The 24,464-nt window shown below is 46.5% G+C and overlaps 1 protein-coding gene across 1 annotated transcript in view; it reads right to left on the bottom strand.

Moving 5' to 3' along the window:
• Positions 1-24,464, bottom strand: part of LOC140914912 (DNA nucleotidylexotransferase-like) — a 384,775-nt gene that overhangs the window by 125,777 nt on the left and 234,534 nt on the right. Inside the window, exons 6-7 of the mRNA XM_073353929.1 lie at positions 19,323-19,497; positions 1,850-1,978 (exon numbers count right to left, since the gene is read on the bottom strand). Coding sequence (XP_073210030.1) covers positions 1,850-1,978; positions 19,323-19,497 — 304 coding nt within the window. The remainder of the gene's footprint in view (positions 1-1,849; positions 1,979-19,322; positions 19,498-24,464) is intronic.

The following is a 24,464-nucleotide window of genomic DNA, read 5'->3' as shown; positions in this document are numbered from 1 at the left end:
ATTTTATGTCTCCTTCTCTGTTTTACCCAAATTCTGCTATATATTTCATGTTATAGCAGTCTCAGATGATGATCCAGCATGTTGTTCATTTTAAAAACACTTTCACTGCAGATTTGACAAAACACAAACAAGGTTTGTTTGTGATTTAGTTGGGGACTGGTCCTATTTGATTTTGTTGGAGATTGGTCCTGCTTTGAGCAGGGGGTTGGACTAGATGACCTCCTGAGGTCCCTTCCAACCCTGATATTCTATGATTCTATGATTCTAAGGTACCAATGTGAGATTGTTAAAGATAGCTACAACACTCGACCCAAGGTTTAAGAATCTGAACTGCCTTCCAAAATCTGAGAGGGATGAGATGAGGAGCATGCTTTCAGAAGTCTTAAAAGAGCAACACTCCAATGTGGATACTACAGAACCCAAACCACCAAAAAAAAAAAATTAACCTTCTGCTGGTGGCATCTGACTCAGATGATAAAAATGAACATGTGTTGGTTTGCACTGCTTTGGATCATTATCAAGCAGAACCCATCATCAGCATGGGCGCATCTCCTCTGGAAGGGTGGTTGAATCATGAAGGGACATATGAATCTTTAGTGCATCTGGCATGTAAATATCTTGCAAGGCTGGCTACAACAGTGCCAGACGAACACCTGTTCTCACTTTCAGGTGATATTGTGAACAAAAAGTGGGCAGCATTATCTCCTGCAAATGTAAACAAACTTGTTTGTCTGAGCGACTAGCTGAACAAGAAGTAGGACTGAGTGGACTTGTAGGCTTTAAAGCAGTGATTACCAAACTTGTTCCACCACTTGTACAAAGAAAGCTCCTCGCGGGCCAGGCCAGTTTGTTTACCTGCCGCATCCACAGGTTCGGCCGATCGCGGCTCCCAGTGGCCATGGTTCACAGCTCCAGGCCAATGGGAGCTGCTGCAAGCGGCGCAGGCCGAGGGATGTACTGGCCGCCACTTCCAGCAGCTCCTATTGGCCTGGAGCAGCGAACTGCGGCCACTGGGAGCCGCAATCGGCTGAACTTGCAGACACGGTAGGTAAACAAACTGGCCTGGCCTGCCAGGGACTTTCCCTGCACAAGCAGCAGAACAAGTTTGGGAACCACCGCTTGAAAGTTTTACATAGTTTGTTTTATTTTTGAATGCAGTTATTTTTTGTACACAACTATACTTGTAAGTTCAACTTTCATGATAGAGAGATTGCACTACAGTACTTGTATTAAGTGAATTGAAAAATACTATTTCTTTTATTTTTACAGTGCAAATATTTATAATAAAAATAAATACAAAGTGAGCACTGTACACTTTGTATTTTGTGTTGTAATTGAAATATATTTGAACATGTAGAAAAACATCCACAAATATTTATAACGAGGAGTCTGGGCATAAACTTTCGTGGGTTAAAAAAAACCCACTTTTTCAGATGTAGTGGGGGGTTCTACCCACGAAAGCTTATGCCCAAAAAAATCCGTTAGTCTTTAAGGTGCCACCGGACTCCTTGTTTTTGTGGATACAGACTAACACAGCTACCCCTCTGATACTTGACAAATATTTATATAAATGGTATTCTATTTTTGTTTAACAGCAAATTAATCGCAATTAATTTTTTTAAATGCTATTAATTTTTTTAATTGCTTGACAGCCCTACTCTTAAGATCAATTTAACTTTAGATTTGTCAGGTTCATAATTTTATATATATATATATATATATATAAAAATTCCACTTCTCATGTTGAACATTTCATTTTGGATTTGCCAACTGTATTGTGGATGATATTGACACAAGAACTATATTAGTTTACTCTCCTCAGCTGTAGGTTTCATGGAAAATCTATTACCGTGAACTTTTTGTTGCAGTTATTTAAGGTGGTCCTCCTTTGACATGCATACTGGGAGACTCTGCCTGCAACAGATGATGAAGCTTCTGATTCAGGTGTGTCTGAAGTAGCAGGATAAGCTTGTTGCACCTGAACAGAGAGGGGGAAAAAAAGTACTGAATGTCAAATAGTCTGGAACACCAAAAAATATGCTCCCAGAACAACAGAATAGTGAAATCAGAATAGTGAAATAGTTAATTTCATTTTAATATTCATTTGCTTATATTCCAGGTGCTGCCATACATATATTTTTATTATTATTACTTTACACTTACCTATGATTTATGTCCAAGGATCTCAAAATACGTTACACAAAAGTCAATTCTTGAACTGGAAAGATGTGATGGTCGTCTCTGCATCCCATGAAACTTTTCCCCACTTTTTCACCCCCAACAGAAGTGTGAGGTATGAAATACCTGCATAGATCTCTCTACTCCCATAGAAATATTAACAAGAATAAGTAAATATTATTATCCCTAGTTTCCAAAAGGAAAAATGAGGCAGAGAGAAGTTAAGCAACTTTCACAAGGTTACACAGCAGGTCAGTAGTAGATTTGGAATAGAATATACCCATGCCGTGTAAACATGAAGACCTTGGTCTTTGCTTAAAATTCAGATTGACCTAGCTATGTTGCTGAAGGGTATAAAAAAATTCACACCCCTGTGCACTGTAGTTACACCAACCTAACTCCCCAACCCAGCAAGGTTGATGAAAGAATTCTTTGACTACCTACTGCCACTCAGGAAGGTAGATTATCTACAAGGATGGAAAAACCCATTTAATCGATGTAGGAAGTGTCTATACTGTGGTGCTAACACCAGTAGACATGACCTAAACAGCATTGCTTCCTTTGTTAGTGAAGCAAGATTCCCAAACTAGAATAGTTAAAATTGAAAGAACATAAATAGTCATTCCACATACTCCAGTTGAACTGGTTTAATATTGGTGAAGTCAGAGAGGAAGACAAAAAAATCAGGCTTATAATGGGAAGCTTGCTTCCACCTCAACAATGGAAAGATGACCACTTTCTCTATACCACTTTCTCTGTGTGGGGAGGGACAATTGCAACAACACTAAATAAGCTATTATGTATATATTATTTCATGTAAAAGATGCCATTGGATATGAGCCAGTGGAGAATATAAGAATTCATCCAGTTATGTAATGGTACTCTCAGAAACTCAAGGTCATTTTTATGCTGCTGAAGGAAAAGAGAATTTACTGACTATTTTGAAAGGAAGGAAGTTATTGCCTGTCTGTCTAAGGTTGTTCTAGTGAATAGACGAAAAGGGTTTCAGTGAGGGTCAGCAGCATTGCTCTGCCACTCTTGTATACTTTCATGAATGACACTTTAAAACTGATTTTAAATCATAAGCACTATGATTGATTATAGCTAATGTACTGCCTGAAATACAATGCCACTGGGAAGGTGGTGAACAAAAAGAACGTTACTGAATGGAATATACAGTGAGGCATTATTTTCATTAGGCTGCAAAGGCAGCTATCCAAGAACTGAGTCCTGAGAAGAATAATCCGTGGTGGAATTGAATCCAGGTATCAGGCAGGTAGGCTGAGAACATACTGAGAGCAATAATAAAGCAGAAACTCTTTCTGTGTGTCCAAGAGAAGGGTAAGCTGGCACATACACATCCTGTTCCTGCCTTTGGAAAATTATATGAGCTTTTTCCCCAACATTAGTATCCACAAAGGTTATGTTTTTAATTAACAAGACCTGGTTATATAATTAACAGAACAAACTTGGGACAGAAAACAGTAGAAATAAGTATGCAAACTATAATTACCGTAGTCTGATGTGTAGGACCCGTTAAGGTACCAGCATGAACACTAAAGAAATTGTCTCTTTCTATCGTGAACAAAACATGAGAGCAGGATTTATTTTGCTTTTTAGTGTGGAGAACAGATGGGAGATTATTGCTTGTACAGATTATGGTACAAATCCAGATATCTCTGTCCAGCAAGAATTACACTGCAGCACCCCAACCCCAACCACACATTTTGCCTTGCCAGCCAATTTACTGTACTGTATAGAAACAGCTACTAATAGGAGTGAAAAGTATCTATTAATCTTTCTCTTCCATAGTTTTAGATCGCTTTTGCATATAAAATGCAGATTATGGTCAATTAAATAAGGGCCAAAGGAATTTGAAAATACCCTGGTATGTAGGTCTCCTAGTTGTTTTGACAAGTAGCTCATATCATCTATGCAACTGCTACAGAACAGCAACAAATATTTTCCATTAGGGTGCATGTGAGAAAAGAGTTTTAAACCTTTCGAAAGCTCTGTTTCTCTGTATAAATTTCCTGGCTACAGTGCTTGTTACTTCCATGTACGGGAAAAATGCCAGCCTCTTAGTCATGTTTCCATTTCCTTTCCTCTTTTATAGACTGTGATAGGGTTGGGCCAGATGGCTACAGGAGAGTAATAGAAGGCAGATATATTAGCCCCAGGTTAAGCAGGTCCCTTTTTCCTGGGTAAGGTAACAGGGAAGGTTTTTTTTTTTTTTTTTGAAACAGAAAGAAAGTTTATTGGTAACGCTTACAGAATTACCAAAGGAAACAAAACAACTATGCAACAAAACAACGCAATCAGAAGGTATAACACAGCAGCTTTCAGGAGGGAGAAGTGTTCAGGCTAGCCTGGGCCCAGAGCCGGGGGGCTTCCTCGACACTCGTGGTCTTCCACCCTCCTGAGTTACCTGGTGGCCTAGAGCGGGGGGGCTTCCTCGACACTCGTGGTCTTCCACCCCCTCGAGTTACCCAGTGCCGCGCCCAGTGTCACCGATCCTCCCCCTCCTGAGAGTGCCCGGTAAGATGGGCACGGCTGCGGGGTGAGCAGGTTAGGGAGGGGGGGGTAGACACCCATGTATTATAAGACCCCTCCTAGATGACAGGAATGATGGTATCCACAGCGGCAACGGCTGGGGCTGGCGTCTCTTGCTCTGCCCCTCAGTCAAAGGGTCAGGCGGAGGGAACCGGACGGGGTCACCGAGCAGAGAACCCCAGACAGCGCCCACCGCTCCTCGAAGGCTTCAAGGGAGTCGGTGGACGCCGCCCAGAGGAACTCCGCCCGGATACGTGAGTGTACTGAGGATCGAAAAACGGCCCCACAATCGCAGGACGCTTCATGGGCCAACCTCCTCTCTCTGGTTTTATAAATGGCTGTTTTAGCCAAAGCTAGGAGGAGGTTGACCAGAAGATCCCGCGACTTTGTGGGGCCACGAATGGGAAGTGTATAGATAAAAAGGTGGGGGGGAAAATGAAGCCAGAAGCGTAATAAAATATTTGTGAGGAGCCGAAAAAGGGGCTGCAATCTGGCACACTCTAAATACACGTGCGCCAGGGTTTCCCTCACATTACAAAAAGGACAAGTGTCCGGAATGGGGGTAAACCGTGTCAAAAACACGCCCGTGCTCACAGCTCCGTGAAGGAGCCGCCAACTGATGTCCCCGACGGGCCTTGGGACCAGGGTGGAATACAGGCTGGCCCACCGAGGTTGCTCACCCTCCAAAGGTGGCAGGAGATCCCGCCACTTTGTATCGGGGCGGGACACCAGGGTGTGGGCGTGAAGGGTGTGAAGCGTAAGTGTATATAAGTATTTCCGTGGAGCAATTTGAAAGCTAACCGGCTGCAGTTCGTGCAGCCGGCTTGCAGTGAAAGGGTGAGGGGTTTGTTGGGATCTACGGGGTGGGGGCCCGATGGAAAGGTCCGGCGGGCCCGGGGTAAGGGATGGGCGGGGTGCGCCCTCGCACAAGGCTCGGCTAACATAAGCCCGAGCAGCGGGGGTCAAGGCGGCCTTCACCTCCTGAAGCACGCGCCGGGGGGTACGAAGGCTGGAGAGCCCCATGCGCCGAGCGAGCATCAGGGGATCCAGCCAGTCTCTCCGGCCGTAGTTCAGGAGGTCTCCGACCCTCGTGACTTCCGCCAGAACCAACCTCTGGCGCACCGAGCGGGACTCCGCCACCTGCACACGGAGCTGGGGGTTGTGTAGCAGGGGCTCCGTGAGGAGATCTGCCCCCACGGTGGCCGCCACGGACCTGGTTGTTAGAAACAATTTCCAGGTCCGGAGGAGGTCCTGGTAGAAGACCGGCAGCCCGGAGAGGTCTCGCGGAAAACCCCTCGGAGAAAGATAAAAGAGCTGCCGGTCATATCGAAACCCTTGGAAACGGCGCAGGAAGGCGTGCACCAGTATGCTCCACGCCGAACTACTTGCACTATAAAAGAGCCTCTGCAGGGCCTGGAGGCGGAAGACGCGGACCTGAGTGTACAGACACTTCAGGCCCTGCCCTCCTTCCTTCAGGGGTAGATGAAGAACTCCAACAGGGGCCCAGTGCATTCCTGACCAAAAGAACTCTAGAATCAATCTCCGGAGATGGGTCAGGAAACCCGGGGCCGGGGCCAGGGTGTTGAGCCGGTACCAGAGCGTGGACAGGACTAGTTGGTTAAGCACCAGTGCTCTCCCTCGGAGGGAGAGACATCGAAGAAGCCTCGTCCATCTCCGGATCCGCTCTATCACCCCGCCCTCTAAATTTTGCCAGTTCTCCGGCGGGGAAGGATGCGTGGCGGAAAGGTAAACGCCGAGATAGAGCAGTGGACCCGCACTCCACCGGATGGTCTGAAGTGCGGGTGGGAGGGAGCTCACCTGCCGCCAGTCCCCCACCGCCAAGCCAGAGCTCTTGACCCAGTTGACTCGGGCGGAGGAGGCTGCCGAATAGATGGCTTGGCATGCCTCCACTCGCGCCAAGTCGCCCGGGTCCTGGACCGCGAGAAGTACGTCATCGGCGTACGCCGACAGGACCAGCCGCAGCTCCGGCTCCCGCAGCACCAACCCTGTCATCCTCCTGCGGAGGAGACAGAGGAAAGGCTCGATCGCCAGAGCATACAACTGGCCCGAGAGGGGGCACCCCTGCCGCACTCCTCGCCCGAAGCTGACCGGTTCAGTCAGGGTCCAGTTGAGCCTAACCAAACACTCCGCGGAGGCATACAGCACCCGGAGAAAACTCACAAACTGAGGTCCAAATCCAAACGCCTGCAGAGTGCTCAGGAGGTACCCATGGTCTACTCTATCGAACGCCTTCTCCTGATCAAGAGACAGGAGGGCGAACGATAGACCATCTCTCCGCCCGAGTTCCAAAAGGTCTCGGACGAGAAAGAGGTTGTCAAAAATGCTGCGACCCGGGACAGTATAGGTCTGGTCTGGGTGGACCACGTCCGCCATCACGGACCCTAGCCGCAGCGAGATTGCTTTCGCTACGATTTTGTAATCCGTGCTAAGGAGTGAGACGGGACGCCAATTTCGTAAATCGCGGAGGTCCCCCTTCTTCGGCAGCAAAGCGAGCACCGCTCGCCTGCATGACAGAGGGAGGACCCCGCTCTGCAAGGACTCAGCCCAGACGGTGACTAGGTCTGGGCCGAGAATGTCCCAGAACGCGCGGTAAAACTCCACGGTCAGCCCGTCCATGCCCGGAGATTTATTGGTGGGCATGCGACGGAGGGCTTCCGAGAACTCGGCCAGGGTGAGAGGCAGCTCTAGTCGGTCTCGGTCGCCCACGCTGACCGTGGGGAGTTCCTCCCAGAGCACCTCGCAAGCGTCAGGATCGGTCGGGTCCGGGGAGAAAAGGCTTGTGTAGAAGTCACGGGCCCTCCCACACATCTCCTCCGGACCCGTGAGGGGGGTGCCGTCTTCCGCAAGAAGGCAGGTGACGTGTTTCTTGGCCCCCCTCGTTTTCTCCAGGGCATAGAAGAAGCGGGAGCCGCGGTCCATCTCCCGAAGGAGGCGGATGCGGGATCGAACGAAGGCACCTCGGGCCCGGTGGTCCTCAAGGGCCCGGAGCTCCTCCCGCTTCTCCCGGCACGCTCCGCAGAGGGACGGGTCCTCGGGATCGGCGGCCAGGTGCCTCTCCATCTCTAAGACCTCCCGTTCCAGCTGCTCTATCGCCGCATTTCGCCGTCGGCTGGTGCCCCGAGTGTAGTCACGGCAGAAGAGCTTGGCGCGCACCTTCCCGAGATCCCACCATCGCCGCACCGAGGGAAAGGCACGCCACTGCTCTCGCCAGGCCAACCAAAACTCCCGGAAGGACATCACAAAGCTCTCGTCCTCCAACAGGCTGTTATTAAAGTGCCAATAGGCCGGCCCCGGTCTCTCTGCACGGAGGGAAACCGTTACAGCGACTAAATGATGATCGGAGAATGGGGCCGGCCGAATGGCGGAGGAGTGGGCCTGTGAAAGATGGAAATGGGATAAGTAAATACGGTCCAACCGAGAGTGGTGTGACCGATGGGCCTCCACCCGGACAAAGGTAAACGTGGAGGTGTCATCTGGGTGATGGTCACGCCAGATGTCCACTAGGGAATGATGGTCAACTATCCCTTGGAGAATATTCGCAGCGGCCGGACTCGGTTCGGCCCCTGAGCGGTCCCGTTCCTCGAGGGTGGTGTTAAAGTCCCCTCCCAGGACCAGGCACTCGTGCGAATCCAGGGTGCCGAGAAAGTCGGACACCTGCTGATAAAATTGTGGCCGCCTGGAGCTCATTTGCGGGGCATAGATGTTAACAAAATTAACCACGAGCCCCTCCATATGGACTCGAAGGTGCAGCACGTGGCCCGGCACGGCCTCATTGACCCCTAGCACCTCAGGCCGTAGGTTGGGGGAGAATAGGGTTGCCACTCCAGCCTGCCAGGTCGCAAAGTGGCTAAAGTATACCCCGTCCCCCCACTCCAGCCGCCACCTGTCCTCGGCGGCCGGGTCTGTATGGGTCTCCTGCAGGAAAACTACAGAGTACCTCCCCTCCCGAAGGTAAGAGAGCACCTGGGACCTGCGGAGAGCCATCCTACAGCCCCTGGTATTCAGGGTCGCAATAATAAGAGGCGTCATACGGAGGGCTGGGGGGGTGGGGGTCTCGTATTGGCGGGGGGGTTCAGGGCCCCCGGCGGGTTGCACAGCAACCCATGACCCATCCCGTAGGTGAGTAGATCGCTGCGGAAGCTGCGGGCTCGCTCGTAGGCCGCAGCACCGCGCTTTCCTTGCCCCCTGCCCTCCTTTATAAGGGCCTTTGTGGCCTGGAGGAGTTGATCAAAGTCCCCCCATAGCCGAAGAGCCAGCTGTGCCCTATCGCGGGCGCCACGGGAGTGCTCTAGGAACTTCCGTAGCGCATGCCGCAGCTCATGGGGGGGTGGGGTTACAATTCCCAAGGTATTCCCTGATGGGCCTCTTAATACAGCCTCGTGGTCCGCTAAGGCAGGTAGACAGGGTGCGGACCACCGACGGGGCGTCTGACAGGCTGGGGTTATTAAATTCATTTCACGCCTTGGGGTGGAGGGGGATGGCAGGGGAAAAATTGCCACTCCTAACGGGTCGCGACTAGAAAGTGCAAAGACTGCTCCCTGGGGGGAGTCTGCAAAAGGCGGAAAGGAAATAACCCCAGGGGCGGCATTAACATTGCAGGAGGAGGGACCTTGGGCAGGGGCAGGGGTGGGGGCAGGGGCAGGGGTAAGGCTCTGGGGTGCAGGAGGCGAGCAGTTAAAGGAAAGTGCCTCCTGAGCAGAGTCAAGGGTTAAGGGGGAAGGGGAGGGGCTCCCAAGAATGCTAGGTGCTGGCTCCATGGTGGTTTTAGCGGTCACGGCATCAGGTGGTGGACCGCCTTCTGCAGGGTGCTCACCCGGAAAGGCAAAAAGGGGGAGGGAGCATGGGGAAAGGGAGGCTGGGGTAAGGCTGCCCAGCTCGAGGCCAGCCGGCAGCAAATCATCCCCTCCCTGGGTGACCGGGGTCAAATCTAGGGCCTCAATCTCCGCATACACGGAGGAGAGGCCAACTCCTGCCACCCCGGAGGCCTCTCCTCTAGGGCCCGCCTCAACGGCCGCCTCGGGGTCTGCGGGGGGTTCGGGTAGCGTCCAGGCAGAAGGGGTGTCCTCAGAAGTCTCGGAGGGGAGGGTTTCCCGTGGAGGGGGGATTCTGCCCTCCAATGCCAGTCCGTCTTCCCCTCCCGACACCGGCGGATGGATCTCGCTCGCGGCCGTGGCGGGAGGCTCGATAGCAGTGCCTCCTTTCCTGGTCTTCCGGGGGGCTTCCGCGTCGGGTGGATGCAGCGGAGCTCGAGCCTTCCGCTTGCCTCGCTTCCCCTGGACTAGGGTCCAGCCCTCCATAGCATCATCTGGGGGTTGGTTAGCAGGGGTCGTGTCGGGGGGCGGAGGCGATGGTTTAGGGGTTCGGGGAGGTAGCGGTGGGGCAACATAAGGGGCGGGGGCTTCTCCTTGGGGAGGGCCCTCTCTTATACCCGATAATATCCTTGCCACACCCTCCTCCATGGGCTCTATTGGGTTGGTACTAGCAAGGGTGGAAACCCCTTGCTCGCCCGGGCATTGTAGGGAAGATATCTCTTGGGCCCGGACGGGAGCAGCGATGGGTCGAGTAGGAGGAGGGTTGGTTTCCGGTACTGGGCAGCCAGGGGCGTCGGCAGCAACGGGGCCGATGTCCTGCCGGGTCTCGGGGGTTTCGGGTGCCCCTCCCCCCCGAGCCAAAGGGCAGTCTCTGCGGACATGCCCCGCTGAGCGGCAGAGGTAGCACCGGGCCTCTCCGGTAGAATAAAAGACCCGATAGCGGGCTCCCTCGTAGGGGACTAGAAAGGACCCCTCAAGCGCCTCTCCGTCACGCGCCCCTGCCGATGGTAGAAGCTGCACTTGCCGGCGGAACGAAAAAATGTGACGGAGGGTGGGGTCCTTGCAGCCCAACGGGAGAGGGCTGATGACAGAAACAAGTTTCCCCAGGGTGGAAAGAGCGGGTAACAGGGCAGCATTGGGTAAGAAGGGAGGAACGGAGGTAAGGACGAGGCGAACGCCCAGGTCTTCTAACGGTTCTAGGGGGACAAACACCCCCCCTACCGTCAGGCCCCTCTCCACCGCCTCCTGGGCGGCATCCTCCGAGGCTAAGAAGAAAACGACCTTCCCATACATCTTGGAGGCCGCCACAATAGCCGTGGGTCCCACCACCTTCGCCAACGCCTGCACGTATGTCTCCACGTGGGGCGAGGCGGGCACCAGGAGGCAACGGACGCCGTGCTTCCTGGTCAAGGCGGGGAAAGGGCCTCGGCCGCTGGTGATGGTGGCGGAGGCAGGGGGGGGGCGAGATGACGAGGCGGCAGGCAGCGGGGAGCCCGCTGCCGCCCGGGCATACGTCCTGGGGGCCGGGGGAGGGACAATCGCAGAGCTGGTGGAGGGAAACGCTGGGAGGGGCGCCACGGTTGATGACGAGGCCGCAGCGGTGGGGGCAGCCCCTGCCATGGAGGGCTCAGTGGTTTTAGCGGGGCCCTTTCCCTTCCACCCGCCCTGGCCCTTCTTGCGAACTGGGGGGGGTTTCCTAGAATCTGGGGGGGTGGTGGGTGCAGCAGCAGCAGCAGCAATCACCCTGGTGCCTCCTGCTACCGGTGCCCCAGCAGGGGGGGTGGCAAGTACCTTAACAATAGTAGTAGGGGGGGGACCTTGGGGGTTGGGCAGGGGTGGTGGTGGGGAAGGGACAACTAATTTTAATAAAGCAGTCTCGCCCCTCTCGTTCCCCGCCATTGTGAGCAGGGAGAGACAGGGAGACACCGGAAGGAGAAGGGGGGAGGGGAGAAGGCAGAATAGCCCCTCCCTCCGCTGGCTGCGGACGGGAAGGGAAAAAATGCCGAGGGAGGGGGGCTGGGAGGAAGGAGGGAACAAAATCGGGGTCCAGTAAAAGGGGCAAATTGTAGGATAAGCAATCCGGGGGGGGGGGTGCAGACCCACACACGTTTGTCCAAAGAGTCTCGGTTGGTCGGTTGTTAGGTCCGGTCCGGAAGGCAAAGTTCAAAGCAAACAGCTGGATCCGAAGGGAGATGGCAGATTGCCAGCAAAGACAGACTGCGGGGGGGCCGTGACAGTTGTAATAACGATGGGGGGGTAGGGGCACCGATGGATCGGGGGTGGGGGTCTCCACGCCACACCCCCTGTGCCGCCACAAACGCAAGTAATCACAGTCAAACTCCCCCCCACGAGAGTATAATTCAGAAAGTTACTCAATCTTACGGCCTCCGTCACGATGATTTATATTATTTCTTCTGTCCGATGAAATCTCCGTCTCCGGCCGTGTTGGCTGTGTTCCAAGTCCTCCGGTATGTTAAGAATGTTAGAAGGTCCGAGCTGCTGGCAAAACGGCTGGGTCTGGGGGTTTCCACTCCTCCCTCCGGACAGCAAAATCGGCAATCTTCCCCCCCCTCCTCCGGGGGCTCAGCTGAGGCAAATAGCTGCGCCCGAAAGCAGACGTGGGGGGGGTGGCTGGCGAAGGACGTAGACGGAAAAAAACACAAAAAATGAAAAGAAAAAACAAAAAAGCGTCTGGCCCGGTCGGGGGGGGGACTAAGGCAGGTGCAAAAAGTAAGAAAAATCCGGGCCAGGGGGCTTTAGGAAAGAATAGAAAGCAGATAGCTGAGGAGCAAGCAAAAGACGTTCCGTTTCCTAACAGGGAAGGTTCCAGAACAATCAGAAACTTTCTGGAAACAATTAAGGCAGGCAGGCTGATTAGAACACCTGCAGCCAATCAAGAAGCTGCTAGAATCAATTAAGGCAGGCTAATCAGGGCACCTGGGTTTAAAAAGGAGCTCACTTCAGTTTGTGGTGCGTGTGTAAGGAGCTGGGAGCAAGAGACGCTAGGAGCTGAGAGTGATAACGCATACTGTTGGAGGACTAAGGAGTACAAGCATTATCAGACACCAGGAGGAAGGTCCTGTGGTGAGGATAAAGAAGGTGTTGGAGGAGGCCATGGGGAAGTAGTCCAGGGAGTTGTAGCTGTCACACAGCTGTTCCAGGAGGCACTCTAGACAGCTGCATTCCACAGGGCCCTGGGCAGGAACCCGGAGTAGAGGGTGGGCCTGGTTCCCCCCAAAACCTCCCAACTCCTGGTCAGACACAGGAGGAGTTGACCTGGATGTGGGTTCATGAAAACAGCCAAATTAAGGGTTGCCATGAAGTTCTAAGGTGAGCAAACCCACCAATAAGCACAAGACCCACCAAGGTAGAGAAGGAACTTTGTCACAAGAAGTATAAATACCAAACTCCTGATTCTTTAATGCTAGAAATATAAAATATCTAATGGGATAAGCCCAAATCGAGTCTCCAGATTTTCCCCAAAATAGGTGAAAATTAATGCTGCTCTCATTTTCCATCTCTTTTTCTGAATGTGAGATAAATTGAGCCAAACGTGAGTGCATATAGAAGAAGTGAACCATTAAGATGGCAGTATTCTGAACAGAGAAGCTTATTGTCATTCCTTTTACAATGATATTTTCAGTGCTTCATGAGCCAAAGAATATCTTAGTCTCACTGCAATTGGTAAGAGAGTCCTAGGTTCATGGCTAACCTTGGAAAAGCCTACTTTGCTCTATTTTAATTTTTTTAATCAATGCAGACAGAAAGAGACATATATGAGAGGAACAAAGAGAAGTATAATATTAAAGACAGAATGAACAAGATTTAATGTTTTTTAAACACAATGTATTGTGCGAACACAAGGCACGCTGCACTAAAAAAGTGGTGAGAGTGCACTGCAATGGGGAATATATTCATAGATAAACCACAACTGGCTTATCTATGAACGTATTGATAAAATGAATGTAACTGGTTCACTGATTTAATAAAAGAGCACTTTTTACGTATTATCCATGAATGTTTTTATTTCAGTCACTTTCAGGTGAAGATAGCCACAAGCTCTAGTGATCTATGCATTTAAACTGAGGAGTGACCATACTTACTTGGATGCCTTCCATCACTCCCTTCACTTTCTATCTTCAAATCTTGGGTTATCTGGAGTCTAGATACTTTGCAGTCAGTTACTGCACCAGTGCCTGGGTACTGCATATAATATGGATAATATGGCTGAAATTTTCCAGATCCACCCAAGAGATTTAGATACTCAATCATTTTAATGAGATAAGGGCATCCAAATCCCAATGGTGATTTTGAAAATCCCCCACTTCCTCTGGCTGACCTCCTAAGATTCAACATGTTTATTATTCAAAACAGCAACAAAACAGCTTTTACCTCATTTTTGCAAATTTAGTGCCAGGTTAGAGATCTTACAATTTGGCTCAAAAAGGGGACACATAAGAGCCCTCACCACGAGTAAAAATGATGGGTAAAGATGCAATTTATGGTGTGCTGTAAAGGGTATGGGAGCTTCTTAAGGGTTAAATCTCTCTCTAACTTTACCCTGATTTGTGAATAGTGTCCATGTTTTGTTCATGACCAGTGTGGCTTAGCTTAACCACGGATACTTTAGTGTTATTTTTGAGGGTATGCTAGTATCTTTCTTTTGTAAAGGGGACTGCTCAGTGCATAAGACACTCTGCAGAGGACGGCAGCCCAGGAATCTGCTGCTTTATTCAACAACATAGCAACAGAGTGGGTGATAACAGACATTAACTAAACAGGAAGTAAAGGAGGAGTGGAGCATGGCTCCAGCCCATAATAATCTGTGTAACCCAGTTAACCCCTTTATGACCACTTTACTACTTTCTATCTTTACAGGCTGCAGTACACCACAATGTCTGCCACAGTCCAAGCTAAATCTTTCAAATTTAATTACTGCAAATAAGTGCTGAAACCTAACCCCTTGCCAACTAAGGACTAAATTCCCCTCCAAAATAAGCAGCAGTTATGGATATTATTGACCCTGTTGCAGGCCAATTTGTTCAGCAGCAAGGGCAACCTGACACATTTGTATTAGTTACGTGGTTCCAGCTGCATAGATCAAGAAGATGGAAAACTCATACTAGCAAGCTCTGCTCACTTCCAGAACTGTATGAGTGGGGAGAAGAGGAGAAGATGGGGATGGGCTCATCAGGCTAGTTTTCTGTTTTCATTTTGTTTCTGGGGGATGCTACCTATCAGCACCACATGAAATATTTCTTCCATTCTGTTCCCTATGGCTCATGACAATCTTTTTTTCCCCTTATTATCCCCTTTCTCTTTAAAGCTTCCTCATTGTCTTATATATTTTATTGACATTAGCCAGGAAACATCACTGCATCCCAACAATTGAGGACCCCCATTGCATTACAACCTCTGAGAAAAGAAAAGGAGTACTAGTGGCACCTTAGAGACTAACTAATTTATTTGAGCATAAGCTTTTGTGAGCTACAGCTCACTTCATCGGATGCATTCAGTGGAAAATACAGTGAGGAGATTTATATACACACAGAACATGAAAAAATGGGTGTTTTCATGTTCTGTGTATATATAAATCTCCTCACTGTATTTTCCACTGAATGCATCCGATGAAGTGAGCTGTAGCTCACGAAAGCTTATGCTCAAATAAATTAGTTAGTCTCTAAGGTGCCACTAGTACTCCTTTTCTTTTTGCGAATACAGACTAACACAGCTGCTACTCTGAAACCTCTGAGAAGGCTATCTGACCATGTCACTGATGTCACTGTCGACAAAACTGATTGAAATATGATGATCAGGTTAGGTGCATTGAGGGATCCTTTGCTGTAGGTGGGGCAGAAGGCCTAATAAGTAGTCTGTAGAACAAAGAAATATTTTGATTTTCCTTTAAAGATGAGGCTTAATCACCACAGCTGAAAAGAGCTTAGGAAATGTAACAGCAGCTGGCAGCCGCAAAGGCTAATTATTACAGTATGGATAGCTAAGAACTCCTATCAGCTTAGTTCTGGTTTTTATATTGTGTCCGTCACTTCAGTATCAGAGTACCTCATAAGGTATTCACAACCAGAGAAAACTGTATTTTAAAGAGGTTTTCATTAATTTATTACCTAATGGTCTGTAAGTCTGTTTTTATTTCCCTTGTTGTGCATGGGCATGGACTTTACCTTTTAGTAATGCATTAAAACAAAAGTCCTGGAGGAACCCCAGCATCCGAAATAGACCAATAAAACCAGAAGGGGGAAATCTTGATGCTATGAAGTGCATGGGAATTTTGTCATTAACTTTAGTGGGACCAGGATTTCACACAAAATCTTTACCCACTGCCATCCATTCTTTTTAGAAAAGAACCCTTCATGATACAGCCTGTGCTTATAGTTTTCAAATTCACTTTCATTTTACATTTAAAAAGACTATTATCATGGGCCAGATTTGTACGTGGTGTAACTCCAATTACATGAGACATGAATTTGGCCTAGTATTTTAATAAACAATTAACCTTGATTTCATGCCTCTCTCATTCCTTGACGCAGAAGGAATACTGTACAGAGCCTTTCCTGGTAACACAGTCATGATGAGACTGTTTTAAATTTGCTGAACTTCTACATTCTCTTTTCTTTCCTGTATTTAAAATATTATATTGTACAAAAGTATTTATTACTTTAAGATCTATCTAAATCATGCACATTTTAAGTTAACTATTACACACATTTATAACTACGTGGTACTGTGCTTATTAGGCTCTGCATTTATTTGTATGAAATATTTATACCTGATATAAGTGGAAGATCTCACTTGCAGAATTGGTCTCACAGTTACATAATGATCATACTTCAGTATTACTTGCTTTTTCAGTAAGGCTAGCTCTTCCAGAAATCCAGATAGAACCTCTTACTGTACATGCAAGAAAACTAATGCAGATTAATTTCTTATCCAGATATCAATGAAAACCCTAGTGAAGAGTAAATTTTACAAAGGTTTATTTGAACTCCCTCCCTTAAAATAATCAGCCTATATAAGCATATTTTCTTGAAAATTTTAAGCTGTGGGAATTTAGACATTGCCAAAATTAAATTGAAAGTGAATAATAGGGCATTTGGTTTAAGTCTGCATCTCACAGTTAAATACTCAACAAAGTTTAAAGGTTCGGTTTAGTTTTGCTTTTTTGAAAAATTTCAGTCAGTTAAGTTTGAAAGTAATCCAGAATTCAAACCTTCATGACCTGTCTCTCTGAGAGATTGCATAATGTGATAATTATATGGTATTTTGTTTTTATTTCTGATCTGCATGAATTTATTTAGAGCATTATCCCTTCAGCAGGCCCAGTAGAAAGTGAGCAATGAAAATATATACATGTTACAACATTATTCTGAGCCTGAGAGCAATAGTGCCATCTGGTGTACTCATTTTTAAAAATCGTACTAAACAGGCATTCTCCCATCTTAAATCTCAGAGACTAGATTCCGTATCAGGTTTTGGTTTCCGGCACTGGAAAGTGACCCAGGAACCACAGTATTTCAGGGGTATTTAATAGGTAGATCATTCTTCATACTTTAATCATCAAGAAGAGGAGGAATAAAAAGAAAAAATGACATTGCTGATTCATTTGTACATATTATACACAACACTAAGCTATACACTGCAAATCTTGTAATGGTCCTATTGTCCATCACCTTCCACAATATAGTTCTACAGTGGTACTACAGTTACCTAATCCAAGCCCTTTGCAAGTCAATAGACATCTTCTCATTGATTTTAAAGGGGTCTGGATCAGGCCCCTACCTCTGTCAACAAACATATGTTTTTACTACATTATTAACCAATTGTACTCGATATAATACTTGGTCAGTCATTTTGCTGTGAGAATATATATATGTACACAAACACAAACTAAATATTTCTTCTGTCATACTGTTTGAATATGAATATATAGTACTACAATGAACTCACACTACTCTGGCTCTTTTGGGTAATGCTGATTGCTAATTTGGCTCCTGAACCACTGATGTCTGAGTATCACTGCTGTAAATCGTCCAGTGGTACTAAGTCACCACCTAGAGTACACAGCTTGTAGGGATATTGTCACTGTACATCACACTCCACAGTGTGCAGCCTGCAGTGATGCTACAGAATAACACCATTTAATACTAAAACCCCAACTGCAGTATTACTTTATCAGCTACAGTGCAGTACCAAGAGCGGTTTACTATGTCACTATCCACAACGTGAGGGGTCCTGCACTATTCGCAGAATAGGGAAAAAATATTATAGTCTAGTATCCTCTTCGGTACAGATCCTTCTGTGACACAATACAATAAAACAACTCCTGTATTCCCTACCATATTTTTCCTCACTAGTACCAACTCTGTAATAATATTAAATTCCAGTGACTACTCCTTTACACACAGATTACATCACCAGTCCTTTCATAGATTCTCAGGGGCACACAGATCAATTCTGAATAGTACAGGTTTTAATGTTTGTACATTGTTTTGAAAATGCAAAATATGACAGTGAGAGTTATTAAAATGGGGCATGTACAATTCAGCGTAGTTACATTTACCGTGCTGTCTGAGGTACTTACTATTTTAAGTATTTGTGGAAATACCATAGCAAAGGTAAATTCCTGAGTGAGGTAATTTTTTCCTTTAATGGCACCTGTCAAAGTTCCTTCCCCACTCTGAACTCTAGGGTACAGATGTGGGGACCTGCATGAGAAACCCCCTAAACTTATTTTTACCAGCTTAGGTTAAAACTTCCTCAAGGTACAAACTATTTTACCTTTTGTCCCTGGATTTTATTGCTGCCACCACCATGTGTCTAACAAATATAGCAGCGAAAAAGCCCACTTGGAAATGTCTTTCCACCCAAAATCCCCCCAAGTCCTACACGCCCTTTCCTGGGGAAGGCTTGATAAAAATCCTCACCAATTTGCATCGGTGAACACAGACCCAAACCCTTGGATCTTAAGAACAATGAAAAAGCAATCAGGTTCTTAAAAGAAGAATTTTAATTAAAGAAAAATGTAAAATCAGGGTGGTAAATACCTTACAGGGTAATCAGATTCAAAACATAGAGAATCCCTGTAGGCTAAACCTTAAGTTACAAAAAGACACAAAAATAGGAATAAACATTCCATTCAGCACAACTTATTTTATCAGCCATTTAAACAAAACAGAATATAATGCATATCTAACTAGATTGCTTATTAACTCTTTACAGGAGTTCTGACCTGCATTCCTGCTCTGGTCCCGGCAAAAGCAGCACACAGACAGAGAGAACCCTTTGTTGTCGTCCCCCCCACCCCACCCCACCCCAGCTTTGAAAGTATCTTATCTCCTCATTGGTCATTTTGGTCAGTGCCAGCGAGGTTATCTTAGCTTCTTAACCCTTTCCAGGTGAAAGGGTTTTTCCTCTAGCCAGGAGGGATTTAAAGGTGTTTACCCTTCCCTTTATATTTATGACAGCACCAAATTTATATGAATGATGAACAGTATTATTTCAGTACTAATACACCAGATCATGGTAACTATGACTATCTCTAAAAGGATTTTCCTTTTAATTTATGAAAACAATATGAATTTTCCACCAAGCAAGCATTTAAAATAAAAACATACATGTATTTCAATGCAAATGCTCTACAACAGAAAGTTTACACTGAAGCGAAGTGAGAGTTGCCTGATTAGCCTGACTTTTAAGCTTATTGTCAAACAACCTTTATTCACATTGAAATATCTGACTTACGATGAGTCGATGTTTTTTCTCTGAATCCACTGGTTTTCCAGCTTCCATGCAAGCCGTGAACCAAGAGATATCAAGGAGTTCGAACCTTGAACTGTCCCTCACCTTGTGTCCTCTCAGCCATTCCAGAACTTCAGCACAAGAATTGTTCTCTGCCACAATATGAGTGACAGAATCACTATAAAGGGAAAAATTAAGATGAAGTTTCTTTTTTCTGAATCCAATTGTAGATAGCTACAATGCTGCTATTTCAATATTGACATGCACTCCCTGAAAAAGGTCTTATATATTGTATGTCAGGACACAGGAAGTGTGCTGTGTTTTCATATCAAAATATTTCTTTTCCATTCAGTGAATCTAGTTTAAGGACAAAATGTTAGCATAACATTTTACAAGTGCAGCATTTTCATCCTGTCAGCATCATTTAACTTCTGTAAGACACTGTTCTATTACACTTCTTTTTGCAACTTGGAAGATATTATACAAACAATATTATAATGAAGTCTGTTTTGTTACCTGCCAGCCCCAAGAAAAATAAAATTCCCGGTCAAAGAATGAGAGCTTCATAATACTTCAAAATCTACTAAACAGAATCCTTTAAAGTTCCACAGTTGCTAATATATTTAATAAACTTAAATCTTCTGTACCTAAATAAAGTACTTAAATGGCAGTAGCAAGTGTGCACATGATAGAAACCATATGAATTATAAATCTTGTCTGAAGGCCATCTCCTGGCTGTTTTGATGACCAGGTTTAGTTTAGCTTAAAACTGACAGTTTAATGTAAGTGAGACAAGGTGGGTGAGGTAATATCTTTTATTAGACCAACTTCTGTTGGTGAAAAAGATAAGCTACACTGTATAGCTCAAAAGCTTGTCTCTCTCACCAACAGAAGTTGGTCTAATCAGGGGCAGATTTACTGCAAAATATACCGTGCCCTGGCACGGGGCCCGGCAATGGCAGGGGGCCCCAGGGCTGGGCACTCAGGCAGCCCACTCCGCGGAGGGAGGACTGTGGGGGCAGAAGCTGTGAGGGGGCAGGAGAGCAGGGAGGGAGGCTCACCTGCAGCCTTAGGGGAGCAGATGGGAGGTACGGGTGGCGGTGAGCGCTGCGAATATGGGCCAGAGGATGCAGGAGGAGCACAGGGTGGCCGCGCAGCTGCCCCGAGAGAAGCGGCGCTTTGAAGGGGAAACTGCCACTTCTCTCCGGCTGCATGGCTGCCTCCTGCTTCACCTGAGTCCTCTGGCCCACATTCGCGCTGCTCACTGCTGCCTGGTGAGCGGCAGCTGGGCACAGCCCACCGGGGCGGAGCTGTGGGATGGGGCTGGCCGCCAGAACTGGCACAGAGCCCACAGGCAGGGGGGGCCGACCAGGGGAGGTGAGCAGAGATGAGCATGCAGAGGCAGCAGAGTGCTCAGGTGGCTGCCAATGGAACCATGCCCCCCTCTCACCTTAAGGTGGGTTTTCTGCCCGCTTCTCTGGGCCAACCAGTGCGGGGCCACTGGGGTGCCCGAAGCTGTCCTCGGTGGCCATGGAGATCTTGGTGTCTCCTCTCCTGTTTCCTTCTCCAGCTCCATGGCGGCTCTACTCACGCGCTGGGCCCCCAGCCCCACCCCTTCCGCCTGAGGTCCTGCCCTTTCTGGGGGGTCAGAGATGGCCCCCCCACCTCACCCAGAGGCCTGGAAATTCTGTCAGCAGCCCTTCCCGCACCCCTAGTTCCTGTGCCTATGGACCTGGCTGCTGCCCTGTGACCCACGCCACAGTCTGGACCCATGCCTGGGCAGGACAGGGGCTGGCTTTCAGCACCCCACTATTAAAAACATTCCAGCACCATTGTCGTTAAACCTAATTGGGTGGTCCACGGCCTTCCAGGCCTCCCCCCATGGCTATGCCCCTGCTCTTTCAGATATTTTTAATCTACCTAAAATCAAGGTCAGTTTTTTAGCAATAATGAAGTGACACTGAGTCTGTCAGTCAAAAACGCGAAAAAATGAAGGTGAGGCAAGAAGACAAAGATAAGCAAAAAGACTCATCTTATTTTAAAGAGCTTGAAGTATTGAATAGTGGACATTCATCAAAAAGTGTGGGCGAAGAAACATCTGAATTATCTGATCACTTGCTGAGTTGTGGGGATACCACAACGACTGCAAAAGTTGAACAAGTGGATTCTGAAGTGTCACTGGAACTACAAAATATTGGTAATTTTGTCAAAGTAAGAGAAGAAACCTACTCTGAAGACATTGCATTATGGCCAAAATCTGTTTCATTGGATATGATAGAATTTTTTTTAGTAAATAAACCGAAAAATGTCGGTAATATGGAAAATTTGAGAAAAGAGTATGAGGTTGGAGGACAAAAGCAATTTAGATATCTTCATGAGTCCCATTTTCTGAGGATGAAGAAAAATGGGATGACAGAAATGAAAAATTGGTTGATTTTTTCGGAAACCACCAAGGTAGTCTCCTGTTACATTTACAAATTATTCCCTGACCATAGTAAAGGAAAACAAACATTTGTTGACGGGCACTCTAATTGGAGAAACATTGCAAGACATATTGCTGATCATGAAACTTCCAACGCTCATATTAATGCTATGTGTAAATTCATTCAAAGGTGTAAAGTATCTGAAAGAACTGATTCTGTGTTATCGGCTCAGTTTGAAAAGGAGTGTTCTTATTGGCGGAAAGTGCTGAGACATGTTGTTGCCGCGGTCAAAGTGCTGTCTTCTTTGGGAATATCTCTAAGAGGACATGATAAGTCATCATTGTCAAATTGAAAAGATAATTTTTTAACCTGTCTTGAATATCTTAGTGAATTTGACAATTTTCTCAATGAACATTTGAAAAATTATCAGTATTGTGGCTCAGGGAAGACCAACTTTTTAACACACCAAACCTACAATGAATTCATCAGTATAATGCAGGGGTTCCCAAACTTGATTCGCGGCTTGTTCAGGGTCAGCCCCTGGTGGGCCGCAAGATGCTTTGTTTACCTGAGCATCTGCAAGTACGGCCGCTCGCAGCTCTCAGCCAATGGGAGCTGCAGGAAGCGGTGGCCCAGCCCAAGCCACCTCCCACAGCTCCCCAGCCCGAGCCACTTCCCACAGTTTTGCAGAAATGGTGAACTGCGGCCACTGGGAGCTGCGAGTGGCCGTACCTGCAGACGCTCAGGTAAACAAAACGTCTTGCAGCCCACCAGGGGCTTACCCTTAACAAGCCACGAACCAAGTTTGGGAACCCCTGCTATAATGGCAGAGCAGCTGACAAACCAATTCACTGATGAAGTAAAGGATGCCAAGTACTATTCCATAATAGTCAATTCAACACCAGATGTGAGTCATGTAGATCAGTTAACACTCATTTTAAGATATGTGACTAGCAATGGTGAAGTCGTAGAGTGATTTCTTTGTTTTGTCCTGCTAAAATCCCACACTTCTGCACATCTAGAGACAACTGTTTTGGAAATCATTGCAAATTTAGGTTTGGACATCAAAAATTGTTGTGAGCAGAGGTTTGATTATGCCGCAAATATGGCGGGAAAATATTCAGGTCTACAGCTGAGACTGAACAATGAAAATCCCTCTGCTTTATTCATACCATGTTCCAGCCATTCTTTAAATTTAATCTGCAGCCGAATCTTGTGAGGGAGCTACACATTTTTTTTTACTTTGTTCAAAACACATACGGCTTTTTTTCCAGTTTCCACACATTGGTGGAGTATGCTACCATCACGCTTGGAGCAGGCAAATGAAAAACATTTGACAGTCAAAAGAATTTGTGACACCAGGTGGTCTGCTCGTGCAGATGCTGTTTTGGCTTTGAAAATGAGCTATGATGTTATCAAGAAAATCTTATTAGACATCAGTACATCAAATTCTGAAAAACCATGTGCGAAAACTGAAGCAAAATCCTTAGCAGAAAATTTTGAAAAGTATGATATTGCTGTTTTTACTCCTTTGTGGAACCATTTACTTCAAAGAATTAATGTTGTCAGCAAATCACTGCAAAAGGTTGATACAAATGTATTGAATGCTGTACAATAGTTAGCCTCAGTTACAAGTTTTGTCATGGAAGTTTGGAATGACTATAGCTTGGTGGAAGCAGAGACACTAACATTAACAGAAAATATAGGTTCCTCTGATATATCTGATGAGAAGAGTAAAAAAACCAGGAAGTTATTTTTTGATGAAACTAGAGACAATGAAATCAATTTAAAAAGGGAAAGAGAAGATCATCCTTGAGACAGTCAATGTTATTTGTGACACAGTAATAGTGTATTTGCAGAGTAGAGGTGAATCTCTAAAGAAAACTGTTGATTTATTTTGCGTGTTTTTTGACAGAACGGAACGTTATGGACGAAAATGCTAAAAGCCACTACAGTAAGAAATTAAGTGAATTCTACCGAGAGGACATAAACATAAATCTTTTTGAAGATGAAGGGATACATTTCATTCATTTTATCGAAAATTATGAGGTCTGTGCTTCGAGATCAGCAGTTGATTTGTATAGATTTATACATGACAGTTTGCAGGCAACCTTTCCAAATGTAGAAACCATTCTGAAAATATTTAACAATACGTGTCACAAATGCGTCTGGTGAACATTCTTTTTCTGTATTGAAACAAGTTAAAAATTATTTGCAAAATACGATGAGTCAGAAACATTTGACAAGTTCAGCAATATTGACAATTGCAACTGCCCTTTTACAAAATATTACTTACGGCTTAATTGATGATTTTGTGTAGAAAGAAAAAGTGTAGAAAAAAAGCTATGTGAATAATTTTTTTTTCAAATGGAATAAGTTTCTTTAGAGGAAGTTAACATATTTTTCCATTCATGCATCATCGATACTTTTTATTTTTACACAATGCAAATGCAAGCTTTCATCTAGACCAGAAGTTCTCAAACTGTTGTCCGAGAACTCCATTCAGATGGACTGAGAAAAGGTTATGATTTTTTTTAATAAAGCGCTCTTATCCAAAGCACTTTACAATAGTTAGCTAATGGTACAAACAATATTTGGAAAGATCATTAAGTGGTCCACCGAGACTCTCAGCACTTTTCAAGTGGTCTGTGATAAAAAAAATTAGACTACAAAAACAATCAAGGTACCTCACTTTATTTTAATTTACTTTCTATTACTTATA

The sequence above is a fragment of the Lepidochelys kempii genome, chromosome 7, assembly GCF_965140265.1.
Source record: "Lepidochelys kempii isolate rLepKem1 chromosome 7, rLepKem1.hap2, whole genome shotgun sequence".
Taxonomy (NCBI): Eukaryota; Metazoa; Chordata; order Testudines; family Cheloniidae; genus Lepidochelys; species Lepidochelys kempii.
This window is presented reverse-complemented; position numbering and strand designations above follow the sequence as displayed.